This window comes from Eulemur rufifrons, chromosome 7 (assembly GCF_041146395.1).
Source record: "Eulemur rufifrons isolate Redbay chromosome 7, OSU_ERuf_1, whole genome shotgun sequence".
NCBI lineage: Eukaryota > Metazoa > Chordata > Mammalia > Primates > Lemuridae > Eulemur > Eulemur rufifrons.
This window is the reverse complement of record NC_090989.1, coordinates 113,432,441-113,449,172: the sequence shown is the minus strand read 5'-3', so window position 1 is coordinate 113,449,172 and position 16,732 is coordinate 113,432,441. Positions and strand designations below refer to the sequence as shown.

At 39.0% G+C, this 16,732-nt stretch overlaps 1 protein-coding gene across 1 annotated transcript in view; it reads right to left on the bottom strand.

Moving 5' to 3' along the window:
- SLC9A9 (solute carrier family 9 member A9) overlaps positions 1 to 16,491 on the bottom strand; it is a 537,568-nt gene extending 521,077 nt beyond the window's left edge. Inside the window, exons 1-2 of the mRNA XM_069473135.1 lie at positions 16,260 to 16,491; positions 586 to 788 (exon numbers count right to left, since the gene is read on the bottom strand). Of these exons, the coding sequence (XP_069329236.1) occupies positions 586 to 788; positions 16,260 to 16,434 (378 nt within the window). The 5' untranslated portion in view covers positions 16,435 to 16,491. The remainder of the gene's footprint in view (positions 1 to 585; positions 789 to 16,259) is intronic.
- Positions 16,492 to 16,732: the final 241 nt, after the last annotated feature.

Here is a 16,732-nt window from a genome sequence, read left to right as displayed (position 1 = left end):
CATTTTAAAAAGATAAGTCATTTCACAATTTTTCTTTTTCTACATAAGATTCCCTAACTGAACTGATGGAGTCAAGATCTCTTAAGATTGACTGCATGTCAGTGTATTATAAACAGCCCAGTGGCCAGTGTTTTGTGTTGGCAGCCAAAAGCCAGTCATTCTAGATAAAGTTTTCCAAGTGAAAATTTTTTCATTCCCCTCCATTTCCCTTTGCCTTAAGGGAGATTTGAACTGAGTAGCCAGCTGGCAATATATACAATGGCACTTAAAACACATGTGTGAAAACTTGAAACAACTATTAGGAAAGGCAGAGTTGCAAATTTTTATTATTTTTTTTTTTTTACTGAATATAACTATGGCTTGCAAAACAAGTATATTAAAAACCTTTCTTTCCCAACTTCTAAGAAAATTGAGATTATAATAAGAGTATAATTCAAGGTATTGACCCCTTAGCCAAATGGCCCCAACAGTGTGGTGTTGAAAAGAACATGTGTATGTGTGTGAATGCATTATATATAAGAGGCTCACATACGATGCAGTTCTTTATACTGGAAAAAAATATATATGACCAGATAGGATCCTTACCTTTTCAAGTATAGCATTGCCTTGGTGAGGACTGATGTTGTGCTGGCTTATTTCTCTCTTGTATTTATACTCATAAACTTGGTCAGTTATATTAACCAGAAGAGTTGATGGACTGAAGGCCAGTTTGCCACAATCGTAGACAGTTCCACTTTCAATATCAGTTGGTGCTGTGGCATATCTTAAAATTAATCCCATTATTAGACCTAAAATAAAGAATAAATAATTGTACTGGATGAAGGCAATCTAAAATGTTACTTATTGAATGCTTTTAAATATATGATTTGGGAACTTTAGAAATGTCAGGGGAAAGGGCTGGGTCACTGCCTGGTTTAGAGAATTGTTCACTCTTCCATGGACACCAGTCCAACAGAATGTGTTATTAAAATATTTGTAGTGGGCATTCCTGCTTGAATACTCGGCATATATTACCATTTTTTTTCCTTCATAATGGACTCACAAATTTTGGAGAGAAGAGATACCCATTTCTCCTACCCACCAAAGTATTTCAAGAAAACCTTTGCTCTGTGATAGACACTGAGTAATCCAACCAATCAGGAGACAGAATTTCCCTAGGAACGTTTCTAGTCCACAGATCAGCACAAAACTAAGTTAGCCCCTTCATACAAAAAGGAAACAATTATATTTCATGATTAGGGGAAGAGGTGTTCCTGTTCTCTTCCTCAGGACATGAACAATGCAATATACTCCTCCCGTTTTTTGCTGGCAAGTATCTTGTGACCATGAGAGGATCCAGTCCAAAGACATAGTCAATATACTGAGGACAGTAGGACCAGATACGGACAGAACCTGGTTCCTGAATGGCATTACTGAGCTACTGGATCAACCAGCCTACCCTGGAACTACCCTAATTCTAGACTTCTCATTATATGATACAATACAGTCTCTAATTTTTCAACAATTTTGAATCAAATTTCTGCTTACCTCCAGTCAAATGTATTCTAAGAACATAACATTCCTTTCCATGAAGAGATGGACCCTAAGGGACAATCCTTGACTTTCAGGTTTATCAACTCTGTTAGGTACTCATGGTAATCTGATAACTACTCTTTTAATATGGATTTATTAACAAACATCACAGGAACTTCAAAGGCCTAAACGCCTTCAATTTAAAATTAGGATTGATGTATATATTTTGGAATAAATAATCCACAGTTCATTCTTTAAAACATCAAATTTTGAAAGTTTTAATTCTCTTTTATGAAGCCAGTCATCGAATAATAACCTTTCATTTATTTAATAAAACATTTGTTGGGTACACATTTTGTGCCAGATATTTATAGATTTAAAGTAAAAATATAGTCCCAGTCCTCCAGGAGCTTGTTTGTGTAAGTGAAGATTCATAAGCAAACAATTATAATACAGCGTGACACGTGCTGTGACAGCTGGTAGGCACTCTGTGTTACATGGGTATAGGGAGAAGACACTCCAAAGCCCTTTGAATTGTGCAAAGCTTGAGAGAAATCTTAAAAGGTCACATAAGATTTGTCCAGATGAGCTGAATCAGGGAACGAGCTGGGATCCAGGCTGCGCACTTGGGTGGCAGCACGTGAGAGCAGGGTCTGTGCTCCCCCTTGTGCAGAAGTGTTGCTGGGAAGTGACTGCTCGGCCAGGGACTATGTTTCCTGGCTGTCTTGCATCTGGTCAGTTCTCACCAATGGATATGAGCAGAAGTGGTTTGTGTCACTTCTGGGCCATAGCATTGAAGAAGTAGGTGAGTTTCTATACTTCTCATTTCCCATCTATCAGCGGATGGGGAGGAATCAAAGGCCCTAACAGCAGACTGAGTCACGGGGCTGAAAGAGCCTGGGTCCCTGAGATACTAGGTGGAGGAAAGTCACCCACCAACCAGGAATATCTGAACTGGGCTGTTATGTGAGTGAAAAATTAACTTCTGTTTTTAAACTCACTGATATGTTGGCGTTACTGTGTTAGCAATCACTAATGATAACCTAACTAATACAGTGTATAAATACAGAGAGATTTAAGAAATCTGGTGCATTTACGGAGTCACTGGTGGTGTAAGAAGAGAATAAATGGAGAGAAAGAGAGAAAATTCTAGATTGTAGACCACAGGCAGGGACCAGTTCATAAAGAGGCTTCTCTGTCATGCTGAGAAGTTTTTATCTTAACCCAATGGTAATATAGAACTATTGAAAGATTTCAGGCAGGAGGGTAAAGCAATGAAATTTTCATATAAGAACTATCATTTTGGCAACAATGTAGAGAACTAATTAGAGTGAGAGGTGAGAATGAAAATATATTTCTTTCAAGAATATTTTATCTTACTTATTTCTATTTCAGTGTTTGGCCTACCCTTCATAGTAGTTAGAAATATCGTATCCTAACCTGTGTAGAAAGAGAAGATAAGTGATGGATATGTAACCTTCACTGAGTGCTTGATCCGCCACAGAACAGCGGGCAACCGTCCACGCGTTGTCGAATGACTATAGTAAAACTAGTCAGGAAAAAGAAGGGAAGATACATCATCTACGCTCCAAGTGGTTTAGGTCACTCGCATAAGAACATCATCTTTTTCAACACTTTTTGCCTAGAAAGGATTTGTTTCCTAAAAGTTATTTAGCAAGTGCCATGAATGATACTGCTCTTTCTACTGGAGTGGAATGCAAAGAAGGGAAGCACGAGATACTATCTGCAAGGGGCTGGAACAGAAAGAACCCATGTTAATGTCAGTCAGAGTTCTCTGTGGGTGAGCCATTTATTTTTGAAAAATGTTTTCAATGAAATAACAGGATATAAACATGAAGTGTCCACTGATACTTCCCAAGCCAGGAAAGCAAGTCTTTGTCATAATAGCGAGGGCCTAGTACCTAGTGTGGTTAAATTTATACAAGTCCTCCAAACCTAAATGGCCCTGCCTGGCTCTCCACACCAGCTCTGGTCCCAGTCTCCAAGAAGAAGCACACTGAAGTAAACAGAGGAAGCTGCTTCAGCCAGAGGTGACCATATGTTAACGGCCGTGAGAACACTCCTCTTAGATAGATCTCCCACTGTGAGGAGTGTAGTTGGCCAATGGTCTCCACTTCTACACTCTGGAATCCATCACCCCATTCACACTGAGGCCACGCTTCCCACAAGTCTTTCCCAGCCAGTGACTGGGCACAGCAGAGACACCGAGGCAAGAAGATGGGGACTCCTCTGCAAGGCAACCATGGCTCAAGGATACCCCAGCAGCCTTGCCAAACCTTTCTGAGAATGGTACCACAGCCTAAAGATTTCCTACCCAGTCTTCCTTCCTTCCCTGTCTCCACAGAGGCTGGGATTACATCAAGCTGTGACAGTTGTTCCAGTATCCTCAGGTTTACTCCCAATTTTCTCTCAAAGGAGTTTCTCCCAATAAATCTTTTGTATAACTAATCTCTTTCCACATCTGCTCTTGGAGGATCTAAATTAACACACTATCCAAAAGGCTCTGGCCCTGCTTTTCCCTAAACTCCAAGGGTTAAGAGGAATCAACATCTTGGCAGATTATAAGGACCAATGGAAAAACTTCAGCCTCCCAGCACACCTGGTTAACAAACCCATGCACCCCTTTGTGCACCCCTGCTGCAGTAGCAGCAGCTGAAATTTCCTTATCTGTCAGAAGCCAGATACTTATGCATAGAGCCTCATAATGCTTTTTATAGCCAAATGTCTACTCAGTGTGTTAGCCGTATACTGACATAAATGTGGAGTGTTGAATTAATGCACACCAGCACAATATTGTATGTGACTAGGAGACAGATAAAGTAGCATTGCTAGTAGGAAGAAAATGCTAATCAGAGGGCATTGTTTTTACACCCACACAGAGATACAGGATAAAGAAAGCATAAATCACTTGCGCACAGAAGGAAGAAGGAGAAGACTAGCTGCTGTGTCATATGAACACAAAAGCACCACTTTTGTCAATAAACCATGAAGCCAACATCCTACCTGCTGGGGAGGAAAAGGAGCCAGCCGGCCCCAACAAAGTGATACCTACCCAGTACATGTGCACACAACCTTGGCCCTAGGTTGTGGTCCCCCCCCCCACAAGACACTTCTCTAAGATCTGTCCCCTGTGCCAGTTGGTGGCATCAACTTCTCTAGGCAGAAATTCTCGTGCAGACACCTCCTCTGCTTCTACAAGCCTGGGCACCTGGGCACCTATGGTGACAGCATTGTGGACCTGCTCTCTAGTGAACCCTGACTACAACAACATACAAACCCCCCATGGAGCTTGGACAGTGGACTTCCTCCCTAAAACACTCACCATCCTACAAAGTCCCTCTCAAGCCCCACCTGTGGGAACCTGTGCTCTGAGGGAGTCTCTGCTCATTGAGCTCCCTCATGTTTGTGTTCTTGCAGCATTTATATTAATAGTTTGAACGACACACTTTAGGGACGAGTTTTATAAAGACTTACATTGTTCAGCGCTGCTTTGCAGACCTTGGTTTTATCTCCCCAAGTAGACAATGAGACTATTTAAGGCAGAGAATATTTAGGGCAGAGACTCTGTACTATTTTTCATCTCCTTTCCTCTAGAAAAGCCAAACATTTAGGCAGAATTGTAGTTCAACTTTCTCTAAGTTCACAAACTCCCCTGGAGTTAAAAAGAAAAGGATCCTCTGAGTTTATATAGTCAGTTACCAACATTTTTAAGTGTCCCATGTAAGGAACACCGCACCAAATGCCATGATGTCCCTGTACTTGCAGAGCTCTCAGTGTAACTCTCACACAGCACATGCCTGACATGTAGTTGACAGGATGATGTTTGTGGGAGAAGGAAGAAGGGAGGGAGGAAGCAAGGAGGAAACAGCCTCAGGAGTACTCAAACTAAGGAACATTTAGAAATATGAGCCTTGTCTCTCTAGACTGGTTCTTACTTCATTATCCACAATGAAAACAAGAGAAAACTCCATTCCCTAACCCTCTCACTTGCTCATTCTGCGTTCACACCACAGATATGTACGGCATTTCTCTGGGACTTGTGGGAGTTATAAAAAAATGAATAAAATATGGTCTTGCTCCTAAAAGATTAAAATATTTTAACCTACTAGCTTTTTTTCTTCTGCCCAATTCTGTGATCTTAATTTCCAGTAAGAACAAGGTACATTAAGTGTTTCTTAAGTCTCCTTCTTATATTGTCTGCATTTCATGACCAATTTCCCTTGTATCCTTGCATCCTGTCCACAGTCACTCTACATGATGCTGAAGCATTTTCCCAAAGTGGCTTTTCTTGAAGGAATATGGATGGGAACTTACTTTAAAAAAAATCTTTAATGAAACAGATTATAGAATGGTTTTTAAAACACAAAAGTGTTAAGACCTTGTTGGCTGTCTTCAACACTAGGATTGTGTTCAGACACCATGACACACAGTGCATGGCACAATTGCAGCCAAATCATATTCTACATCTCTAGGAGTGGTGCTTCCTTGGAGCTGCACAATGCAACAAGACCAACTATACACATGTATCTAATTGGTCTGTTACAAAGTTATATATTTAAAGCTACATATTATAAGAATTTAGGAGCCTAAAGTAAATGTAGTTAATGTGTGAAGATTATATAAGAACTAATGTTTTGTGCCTTTTTCACTCTCAATGCATTGAGTGGCTACCAAGAATAATCTAGAGTAGCTACCAATCTAGATTAATGAGGCATTCCCTTTCCTTATAACAAGAAGATGAATCCTTAAACTGTGTAATATTATATTTCAACCTGGTAAGTGTAACAGACACTATTGATTGCCAACCCAGCATCCATCTCCCCTTTAACCAACAAAGCCCTGATTTGTTCAGCTACCCACCCCTCCTGACATAGTCATGTGTTCGGGGAAGTTGACCTCACTCTTTGGATGTTTCCATTCCCCTTGCTGATAATTGGTTCTGGAATGGTTATGTGGCCCTATTCCTGTCACTAAGAAGTGAAAGGAAACCTGCTAGGTGGCTTCTAAGAAAACGTTGACATCCAAAGTCAGGAGAGATGAACTCTCTTCTTTCGTAGGATATTGCTAGGCCTGGCTGGGACACCAGGAACTACTATACCCACATCACTGCGAGCCTAATATTGAAGTCAGCACTGAGAACAGCAGAGCAGCAGAAGAGAAAGCACCTGTGTCCTTGATGACAATAATAGGCTGCTGAGTCAACCAGCCCTGAAGACTGCTCTTCGCTGAACCTCCAGGTATAGAAATAATAAACATCCTTATTGCTTAAGTATGTTTTAATCAGGGTTTTTTTGTATCTTGCAGCTGAATGCATCTTATTATTCATCTTATATATTAACATATATAAAAGCCCTTCTTTTTTCTTTTTTACAAATGAATGTACAACGTCCTTAGGAACCCTAATGGAAAAACCAACTAATTCCACCCTCAAAAACTGTTAGGGAAAACTTCACAGAGGAGGTTCTTAAGGATGTGTGAGTTAGCCAGGTAGAGGAGAGGGCATGCCTTTCTGCAGAGAAGTAAACAGAAATCAACAAGCACAGCGCTGAGTAGGCACATCAAGCAACTTGGGATGGGCGCCTCGGGCAGCTCAGAGACAGGGCCTCGGTGTAGCAGAGGAGTGGAGACACCTCAGGAGGGAGAGATGGTTGGCAAGACGGTCCTGAGGAAGAGCTGAGTGAACTTCTTGTTGGGGGGCAGATTTGCTCTGTTTGGGAGCAGAAGAAATAGCATTTGGGGATAATTATTATATCTGAAGGGAGAAGAGAGAATTGAGACACAGTGAGGACATAGAGAGAAAGTTAACATCAGCTTTAGTTTACAATTACATGAGGAACAATTCAGAGCACTCGAGCAGAGGTATTTTAAGATAAAAGGAATAAAATAGAGCTCAAAAAGAGTGTTCTTTACCACTATTAGGACTTTTTACACTGGGAGACTCTTTAAGGCAGGAAATCTGTGATGTTATTTCATTCAGATTCAAAAATTATGAAATAAGGATTCAAATGTGGGGGGAAAAAAGGAAATTGTATGACAAATAATCTAAGGAAGCCAAAACAGTGAGCAACATCTAACTGTAAGATAGTATTCACAAATATGACTTCAACTGCACCTACAACATTTTGAACTTTTTATTTGATGTTTATCCATCTTCCTCCCATCTTTGGTAGGAAGTCTTTGTTAGAACACTGATTTAGAGAGATGATATGAGTTTGAATTTTAAATGTATAAAAGCATTTCCTTTTTAGCAGTTTAGGTTTATCCTGAGATTAGTCAGTCATAGAACTGAAAGTAAAAATATACACTGCCTTTGGGTTTTTTAGGGCTTTTGTTCTTTCTCTGTCCTCCCACCAACCTTTTAAATTCGGAGGACTAAAGGAAAGTGTGAATGTTTCTAAAAGAGACACAATTTGTTGTTTTGTGCTGGCTCACTATCAACTTGCTTTGGTGAAGAGAGGTGTCCCAGAATGATTTCAGAACAGGTCTGGGGCATCTGCTAATAAGAGTACCTCATTGTATTCCAAGGTGTAAAGTGCTCCATGAAGTTATTTCACCTTGGAATGCCTCATTCAAAGTTTCTGTCTTCTCACAGGATAGTAGTGTGAGAAGTGTGAGAAAGTCCCAACCATCAGATTCTCCACCAGGGTGGTGAAACCGCCCTTACAAATTAATAAAAAGGGGTGCAAGGAGAGAACTGTGGTAAGGGCCTAGGTAAAAATAATGATAATAATTAGCCACTGTCCCCTGTTTACTTCTCTGTAATTGCCACTTTGGAGCCACACAGCTGGTGGTCATAAAGATTCTTAGCTTTCTCCATAGATAACATCACCTTTTTGAAACCTAGGGGTAGTTTCTGAGATATCTTGCAGGTCCCGCATTCCAGGGGAACAGCTAACCCACCCAGACCAGCGGCCCATGCTGAGGAACTGACTCAACTCGTCTTGTGACCCCCACCCCAGATCCTGGTCAGCAAAGAAGACAATTTCTACAACCCTATGGTTCCACCCCAAACCCAGCCAATTAGTGGATTCAATTGCCTATGCCAAACTGTCTTTAAAAACCCTGTCTCCCAAATTCTTGGAGAGGCCGATTTGAGAAATTTCTCCTATCTCCCTGCTTAGCGCTATCTCAGCATATTGGCTTCCTCTTGGGCAGCGGGCAAATGAACCTGGTTGGGCAGCAACAGTGGGGTGTCTAATGTTTACCACCTATCCTTGGTGCACACTGAACACCACACAACACACACATATCACATGCACTCATATCTCACACACATATGTACACACATGCACACATACATAGCACACATGCACACACATAATATACACATACATACATGCACATACACATAACACACATGCAAATACACACAAACATATACACATACATATGCACACAACTCGTACACTTCACAGGACTCTGGGATTTCTAACACAGTATTATAGATATCTATTTTTCAGAAACTATCTCAGCAACAGCTTATACACACCCTTCCTTGCAATCATCTTAGGAAGTTGACAGAAGAAATATAGAAATAGAGATATCTAACTAGAGACATATTGACTAAACAAATGGTTTCTTACTTTGTAATGTTTATACTAAACAGTCTATCTTTTTCCCTCAAACAAGAGGTGGAGGCATTGCAAAGTGTTGAAGACAGTGAAAGAGGAACTCTCTAGTAAAGGGAAATGGTCCAGCCCTCCTCTTCAGCATAGGAAGGTAATAGGCTGAGAAAGAAAAAAATAGCAGAAAACAGAGGACATGAAACTCAGAAATGCATTTGCAATTTTACTTGCCTAGCAAAGTAGTTCTAATTTCAGTGCATCAGAACCACCTGGAAGGTTTGTTAAAACACAGACCGCTGGGCCCCACCCCTGGTAGATTGGCAGTTGTTGAGGTCCACATATTTGCATTTCTAACAAGTTCTCAGGTGAGGCTGATGTTGTTGGTTTAGGAACCACACTATGAGAAGTGCTGTCCTATAGACACTAGTTCCTACCAACATAAGTGTTGTCACAGTCTTGGAATTCCCTAAAAATCTGCACCATCTCAGGCTCATGCACACAGGTTTGAGAATCTGGAGAACCCAGAAACATACTTGATAATTCTACCTACCAAAATTTAAATATCTTTAAGTCTCTTCCAAAATTAAATTCAGTTAAACTAACATAGGATGAAAGCCTATTTTGCATTATTCACAGGAATCCGTGTCCCTTCTCAAACTATTTACGGCACCTGCCACACCCACTGTGACAACTACAGATATTTAAAACCAGAACTTACAACACTGAACTTACAGCATTGCTTTCCCTGAAGCTGGGGCAGTTGTTTCTAGGTGGGCCTCATCACTCTCCCGGGATATCTCAGCTCCGGCTACTCCCTACGGATGCACTTTCACATTGCTGCTCCCACTGTGTTTCCCATGTGGGCTTTTTGCCCACAGCGTAGCATTTCTGAAGCGTCAACATAGAGGAGAATCTTACCTATCCCAACCCTCAACCATTTTCCACCCCTGACTTGATGAGAGAGTTACATATCAAAAGCTGACTTTGATGAGAGAAACTCTGAGGCCAAAATTTGAGAGCACCAGTTTTCAAAATAGTGTTTTTGCCAATTATTCTGTGCCGCCTTAGCCAAGTTGTAAATTTTTTGAGTTTCTGTTTCCTTATATGCAAACTAAAGATGATCTTGCCTATTTAGCATGGATATTGTGAGTATTAGCAGTTACGGATATAGTTAGATATCTCAATCTACGTATTTCTTCTGTAAACTTCCTAAGATACCATCATCTGGCACAGAGTAGACGTTTGTTAAATAACAACAACTATTCTAGGACTAAATGTGTAATGTAGGTGAAAGAATGTGGGTTTTTTAGTCCTGAGGTTGAAGCACAACTCTATTGGCTACCAGCAAGTTACTTTATGTCTCTAAGTGTCAGTTTCCTTACCTGTAACATAAAAACGATAATACCTTCCCCCCCCCACACACACACATACACACAGATACATCCAGATTTGTGATACCAGGTGGTGGTCACATGGAGTCAAACCACGATGGTTTGAGTTTCATTCCTGCCATTAGTAGATGTGTGACCTGGGGCAAGTTACTAAATGTCTTGGTGCCTCAGTTTCCCTACCTAAAAATGTTTTTTGTGAGGATTAAATAAATTAATATATGTAAAGTGCTTATAACACAGCATAGTTTATATGGTAAATGATGTTTGTTACCTATTTTTATTATCATACAGCCACTTTTTGACATATAATTTTTAACAGATGTCACTTCTCCATGTCCCCACTTCGCTAACCATTTGGTGCTAAATCAATTTAGACTATATATAATATCTAGAAAAATAATTTGGATTATGAATTTATTTTCTTGATGTGCACAGTCAGTAGCCTTTTGAGCCCTGAGAGGAAATCCTTAGCAGTTTTTGGTGAAGGCTGCCCCTGTAGCTCCTGTGGGATTCAGAAGCACAGAAGAACATATCGGTTATTTATTTATTTATTCATAATGTAGAAGATATTTTATTAAAATCAACTTTTAAAATCCTACAGAGAGCCTGCCTTCGCTTCCTCTGCTTATTTCACCCTTTCTCTGGCAAATGCCTTACAGCATGAAAAACCTTGCCCAGATCTCTCAAGTTCTTTAAAATCCAATTTTTTACACCAAAAGAGAGAACAAGTTTAGTACATTGGGCTCCTCATCCTAATTACCTTTCCTGCAGATGCCCTCGAATTAAACTGGAGCCACTCTGGCTTTCATAAAGAATGAATCCGCAAACAGCTGAACATGCAGCCAGGCCTCACAAGTGTAACTTGCACTCCTCACCTTTCTGACAAGAATTCAACAGGATTGACTGAGCGCTCATCACAAAACTAGAGAAGGAGCAGGAAGAACTAAGAGTGGTAAAATAACATTAACTGAAATCCTGTCTGGGAGAAAGGACTAGGACTAGATATCATTACAGGCTGTCAGGTTCTGGGAAGAAAGCTACTGGTTTGGGCTGGAGTGGCTGAAAGATGCCTGATGGTTCAAATCAGTCTTGGCCTGAAGTTTGAAAGACTTTTGCAGCTGGAAGGGAGCTTAGTGATATTTGTTCATTTCTTTCCCATTTTACAGATGAGAAGACTAAGGCCAGGAGTTAAGCCGCTTGCTCCAAATAATGAATCTAGCTACTGAGAAAACAATCATCATGGTTAAAAAACTCAAATCCCCAGGGGAGAACAGCAATGCTTTCTCCATAAGCATGCCATTTTTGATTAAGTAAAGAACCTCTGAAGGAAGTCCAGGCAAGGGGCAGGGGGAGAAGTGGTAGTAAGCATCTCCTATGGGAGGCAGGGCTAGGCTGCAGGAGGGTAAAATTGGATCAATAGGGTGGAGCCACACCATGTCCAACCACCCATTTTTTTCCCGGGGAACCTCCCAGGAGTGCAAGAAGGCAATTTATGCCTTCAGAAGGTTTTTTAGGAAAGATCATTTTTTAAACCTTGGTGATTCATTATGTAACTATATTTTCTTTAAATCTTAAAAAACCTGTTGTTGAGTGAATTAAATTGACACTATTAAACTGCTAAGTATATTCCTAAAAGATCAGAAAACACTTCAACATGGCATAGTTTAATGAATTCAGATCTAAAGTTTGTGGCTTGAAATTTCCTTTGTGCCCACTGAACAGTGAACAAAATCTCTACATGAATTCAGAGACTACCACTTACATGAAATGAGTGGTAGAATTCTAAGAGGTTTAAATTGTTCTTTCCCTAAGCTCAGATCCCAACTCTCAAATGCATGACATTATAAATGTCCTATAAAGTATGGACAGTCCCCAGTGATATATAATGGAATTCTTAATACCATCAGAGAGCAAGGAGCAGATTTCTTTTATGAGCATTGAACAGGGGATACAAGGTCCTAAGTGAGCAGCGCTAAGTGCACCAGCTGCTGTCAATCAATATTTTGACCATTAGTAGTCATTTAAGCTTTCAGTCCAATTTAAATGAATATCACCATGGCTTATATTTTAAACCAGTTATGGATTCTAATCCCTTGATTTTGAAATAACAAGAACCTAAGAATGTCATGAGAGACAATTACTCAATTACCCATTACTGTTCCTGGTGAAACAAAAATACTCTTATAATGCTGCCACCGATTTTTAAAAGCTTCTTATGACCCTTAATAACAAGAGAAAAGCTATTTTACATATAATGAATTACTTGTATTATTTGGAGTACCACATTTATCTCCAATCAACACAGAGGTAAGCCAAACAAAACACATGATTTTTCTTGGTTTCCACAACTCTTCATATTATATTTTAAGGTTAATAACTTGGAAATTGTTCTAACAATAACTATAAAAGATCACTTAAACATTCTGCTTGATCACTTTTCCTCTTATTTTACTCTAACAGCTCATTTTCTAAGACTCGGATCCCTAGAATTTTTAAATTGAATTCCTAGGTATACTGATAAAATGTATTACCTATTGAGCCTTCTAAAAGACATTTGACAAATGTCAAAATAATACCAGTAGCAAAGCAGATAATAGACTAGGCTGAGGTATTATAGGAATTTTGGTGCTTAAGAAAAATATTTATGATCCTTGGTGCAGGGGTAACTGACATGTTATACAAATAGTTGACCAGAGCAAGATCAGTACTCAGTGCAGTAGGGTAACTGTTAGCCAAATTCATTGATAAGTTTTAGATGCAGGCCCACTAAATCTTAGAAGACGTTTTGTTACAAGTGTATGTGTCTGTAGAATGGAGATGATTGAGTTAGTCTACTCACAAAAGCTCATCTCCTTAAACAAATTTTAAAGGTTTAAGTCTTAAACATAGTTTTGTTTCCTTTCTTCCTCATTGGTTATCACCATGCCTCCAGCAGAAACCATGCAAAAACCATGAGTTCAATCCTCTGATGGATACAGGGATTTGTATAATTTTATGCTAAAATTTCACTCTTTCAGACCTCCTAGAAAAGAGAGCCGGACTAATCCTGAAAGCTTAAATAGTATGAGGATGCATCTGGATCCCACAGACAAGTCCTCTCTCCAGGAAGATCACTGAAAGAATTTACTTAGTAAAGAGATGGAAGTTGAATCCCAGTCTAGCAGCTAACTAATTGCATGGCCTTCACCTCTCTAAGTCATCTTCCTTTCTTTGTCTGCAAAATGAGGGTGTTAGATTTATGATCTTTAAGACTCCTTTCCAATCTATGAATTCCAAGTTCATTTATAGCTGTTGGACAATTAATTCACTTGGCATCTACTTTCCCCTTATTATTAATAATAAAAAGTGTTTATGAGAGTGTCTCATCTTGTTCTCCTACTGTAGTTTCAAACTATTTTATTACATCACTGACAGAAAGTCCCTAATAGATATTTCAGATATAATATTTAGGTCATCTCTGAAGAAGAAATATGAGAAGTCACGAATGCCACCCATGTGGGCTACTTTCAGAGAACATCAGTGAGAGCTCTGGTAGGATCAATGTGAACCTTATGAAGATATGAGGATGCCGTGAATGGGTATTCAGTTCTGGAAATTCCCTTCACTAGTCGGAAATTCATTTTCTTCCCCTGTAAAATAAAGGGGCTAGAGAAGATAACCTCGAAAATTCCTTTAAATTCCAACAATTATGATTCTATGCTAACAAAAAGTAAACAACACTGTAAATCTTTTCACTGATTTCTATAGTTCCAGATAACTCAGAGATACTAAAAAATCTAGTAATGGAGTTGTTATACATATATATATAATATCATAATTTTTATAATCCTTTTACATTGCACTGGTTCAGAACTTGCTTTCAATAACTTTCACATAAAGAAACTCATGAAAGGACAGAAATCAAGCAGTACAACTTAATTCCACTCTTATAAACTTTAAGCCTAGACTGCCTTAAAAATAGCAACTTACAGAAATGCTATCTCCATAATACTGGACAATGCACTAATATTTTATAATTTCAACTACAATTTAAGAGTTTTTAAGGATTAAAGGTAATCTGGAATTTTTTGGGTTCAAAGTAAAAGTTACTTTATGAGTTATGAATACAAAGTATGTCTGAATTTTAATGAAAAATGTAATCAAAGGTTTTATAAAACAATATCCTCATCATAGATAAACTGAAATTAGTAAATGAGTCATAGTTCAATCCAGTTCAGGACAGTGAAGAAATCTTTACCACTAATAAAGGTTGGTAATCTTTTAAATCTGTGTTGTTTTGCTAAAACTTATATAGCCCTTAATATGATGCCAAGAATTACATTTTTTCTAGCTTCTCAGATTATATCCTATGTCCTTGCTAATTATTTATCAGCAAGTCAAAAGAAAGATCCTGGTCCATTGATGATGGAGATGGGCAAATGACTGGCACGAAAGGGCTTCACAGCCAACAGCTTCATGTCCTTTCTGTTTGGCTGTTTCTCTTCAACCTAATTGTGATTTTTTTTTCCCCTCAAATGAGGGCTTTGTTGTGTGTTTTAAGACCTTCAATACAAAGACATTTAACTCTGTGCTCTGAGTGGATCAGCCTCCTGAAAAGAATTCCACTGCTTAGCCTGAAACTTCTGCCTTGTAGCTCATGTATCTCTCACGGTGGGATCCAGCTAAGGCACAGGATTTCTTATGTTCTCAAATCATGACTCAATTGTTAACATAAGGACGTCATATGGTGTTCATATAAAATGTACATTGATCTTCCTTGAACCTCAGGCATATAAAAGGACTTCCAAAGTGAGAAAAGCCCAAATATAAATGTATATTCTTTGCAATGAATTATAGCAATGTCTTGCCTGTTTCCACTATGTTCAAAGTTCCCCTCCATTATCAAGCTGTAATAAGAATGATGAAGCAAACTATTTCATCAGTAGCATCAGTTTAAAAACTACTGGTGTCCTGCATTTCACTTTAAAAGATGAGAGTACAAACTGGATAATTTCTGTCATACTTTATTAAACTTTCTGAAAGGGATGACATGGTAAATGGCACAGAAAGAGCAATACTGTGGGAATTAAATTCTTTTCTGCACCCTGGACTTCAAAAACAAACCAAAAAAAAAAAAAAAAAGAGAGAGAGAGAGAAATAGCAAATACTAGTAATAATAACTATAAATTAGAACATGTGAAATCAGGCTAAGAAATGAAAAGTATGGCATAAAGAAACTCCTATTTATTTATAGCTATTATAAGAAAATAAAACATTATTCATATAATTTAAAAAGGCCTGCACATAATTATTCCCATAGGAAGGGTGGGGTCTGTTTCTGCAAGTTTTCTTCTTCAAATTAGTTGATGTCAGAGGATTTACTCTATACATTATTAAGTGATGTTATTTCTAGAACTTTATAAAGCTCATGAGTGCTGCCAGTGAATAGAGGCTGCTGCTTGTGACTGCAGAGCCATCGCTTCCCAATATCATTACAAAAACAAACAGCTTGCCTTTGACTCCCCACATGACAATGGACTGGCATCTGTCAACAGACTTGCATTATGTGGCATGAGAACATGACTAGGACATTCGCTCTTGTGACAAGGCAAATTTCGGCAGCTCCTCTAGAAAGAGATTAGCATTCATTATGCTGCAGCACCTTTCATCAAGCTAATGACATTTCAATCAGCACATTTTCCCCAGTTTCGGTACTTTGCCATCTGAGCATAAGTCTCTAATTACACGCAAGCAACAAGTTTCACATCAATCCCACAATTTATGCACTCACCATACACCATCGCTCCTCCAGTTTCATGCAAGAAGCGGAATCGATGATTTTTAAATAACCAGATTGTCAAAATGGTAAGGATGAGCAAAAAATTAAAGACAAGCAGCTCCACTGCTCCCTGATGTTGAAACTGATACCCATCCTTTTCTGACATAAACCTTTGCTGTCTCTTCATTCTCCGGTCTTCTTGGGATTCCCTAGATAAAAACCTGGATAAAGGCTATTTTATCAAGGTTTGCCTAAGACAGTCCGGCTGCCTGAGAATTTCAGAATAAACACTGCCACTTTAGTTGCTACTTCACGAGCATTCTGCCCAGGCTTAGTATTCAGATGGCTTCTAGTTACAACTTCCTGTTTCTCTCTTAAAGCAGCCCCGTCTCTTTTCAAACTCCACAGTGTGGTTTCATCATCTACTCTTACTGTCTTTAAATAATTCATTCCATGAAAATATCTTTCATATTGGAAAAATCTGC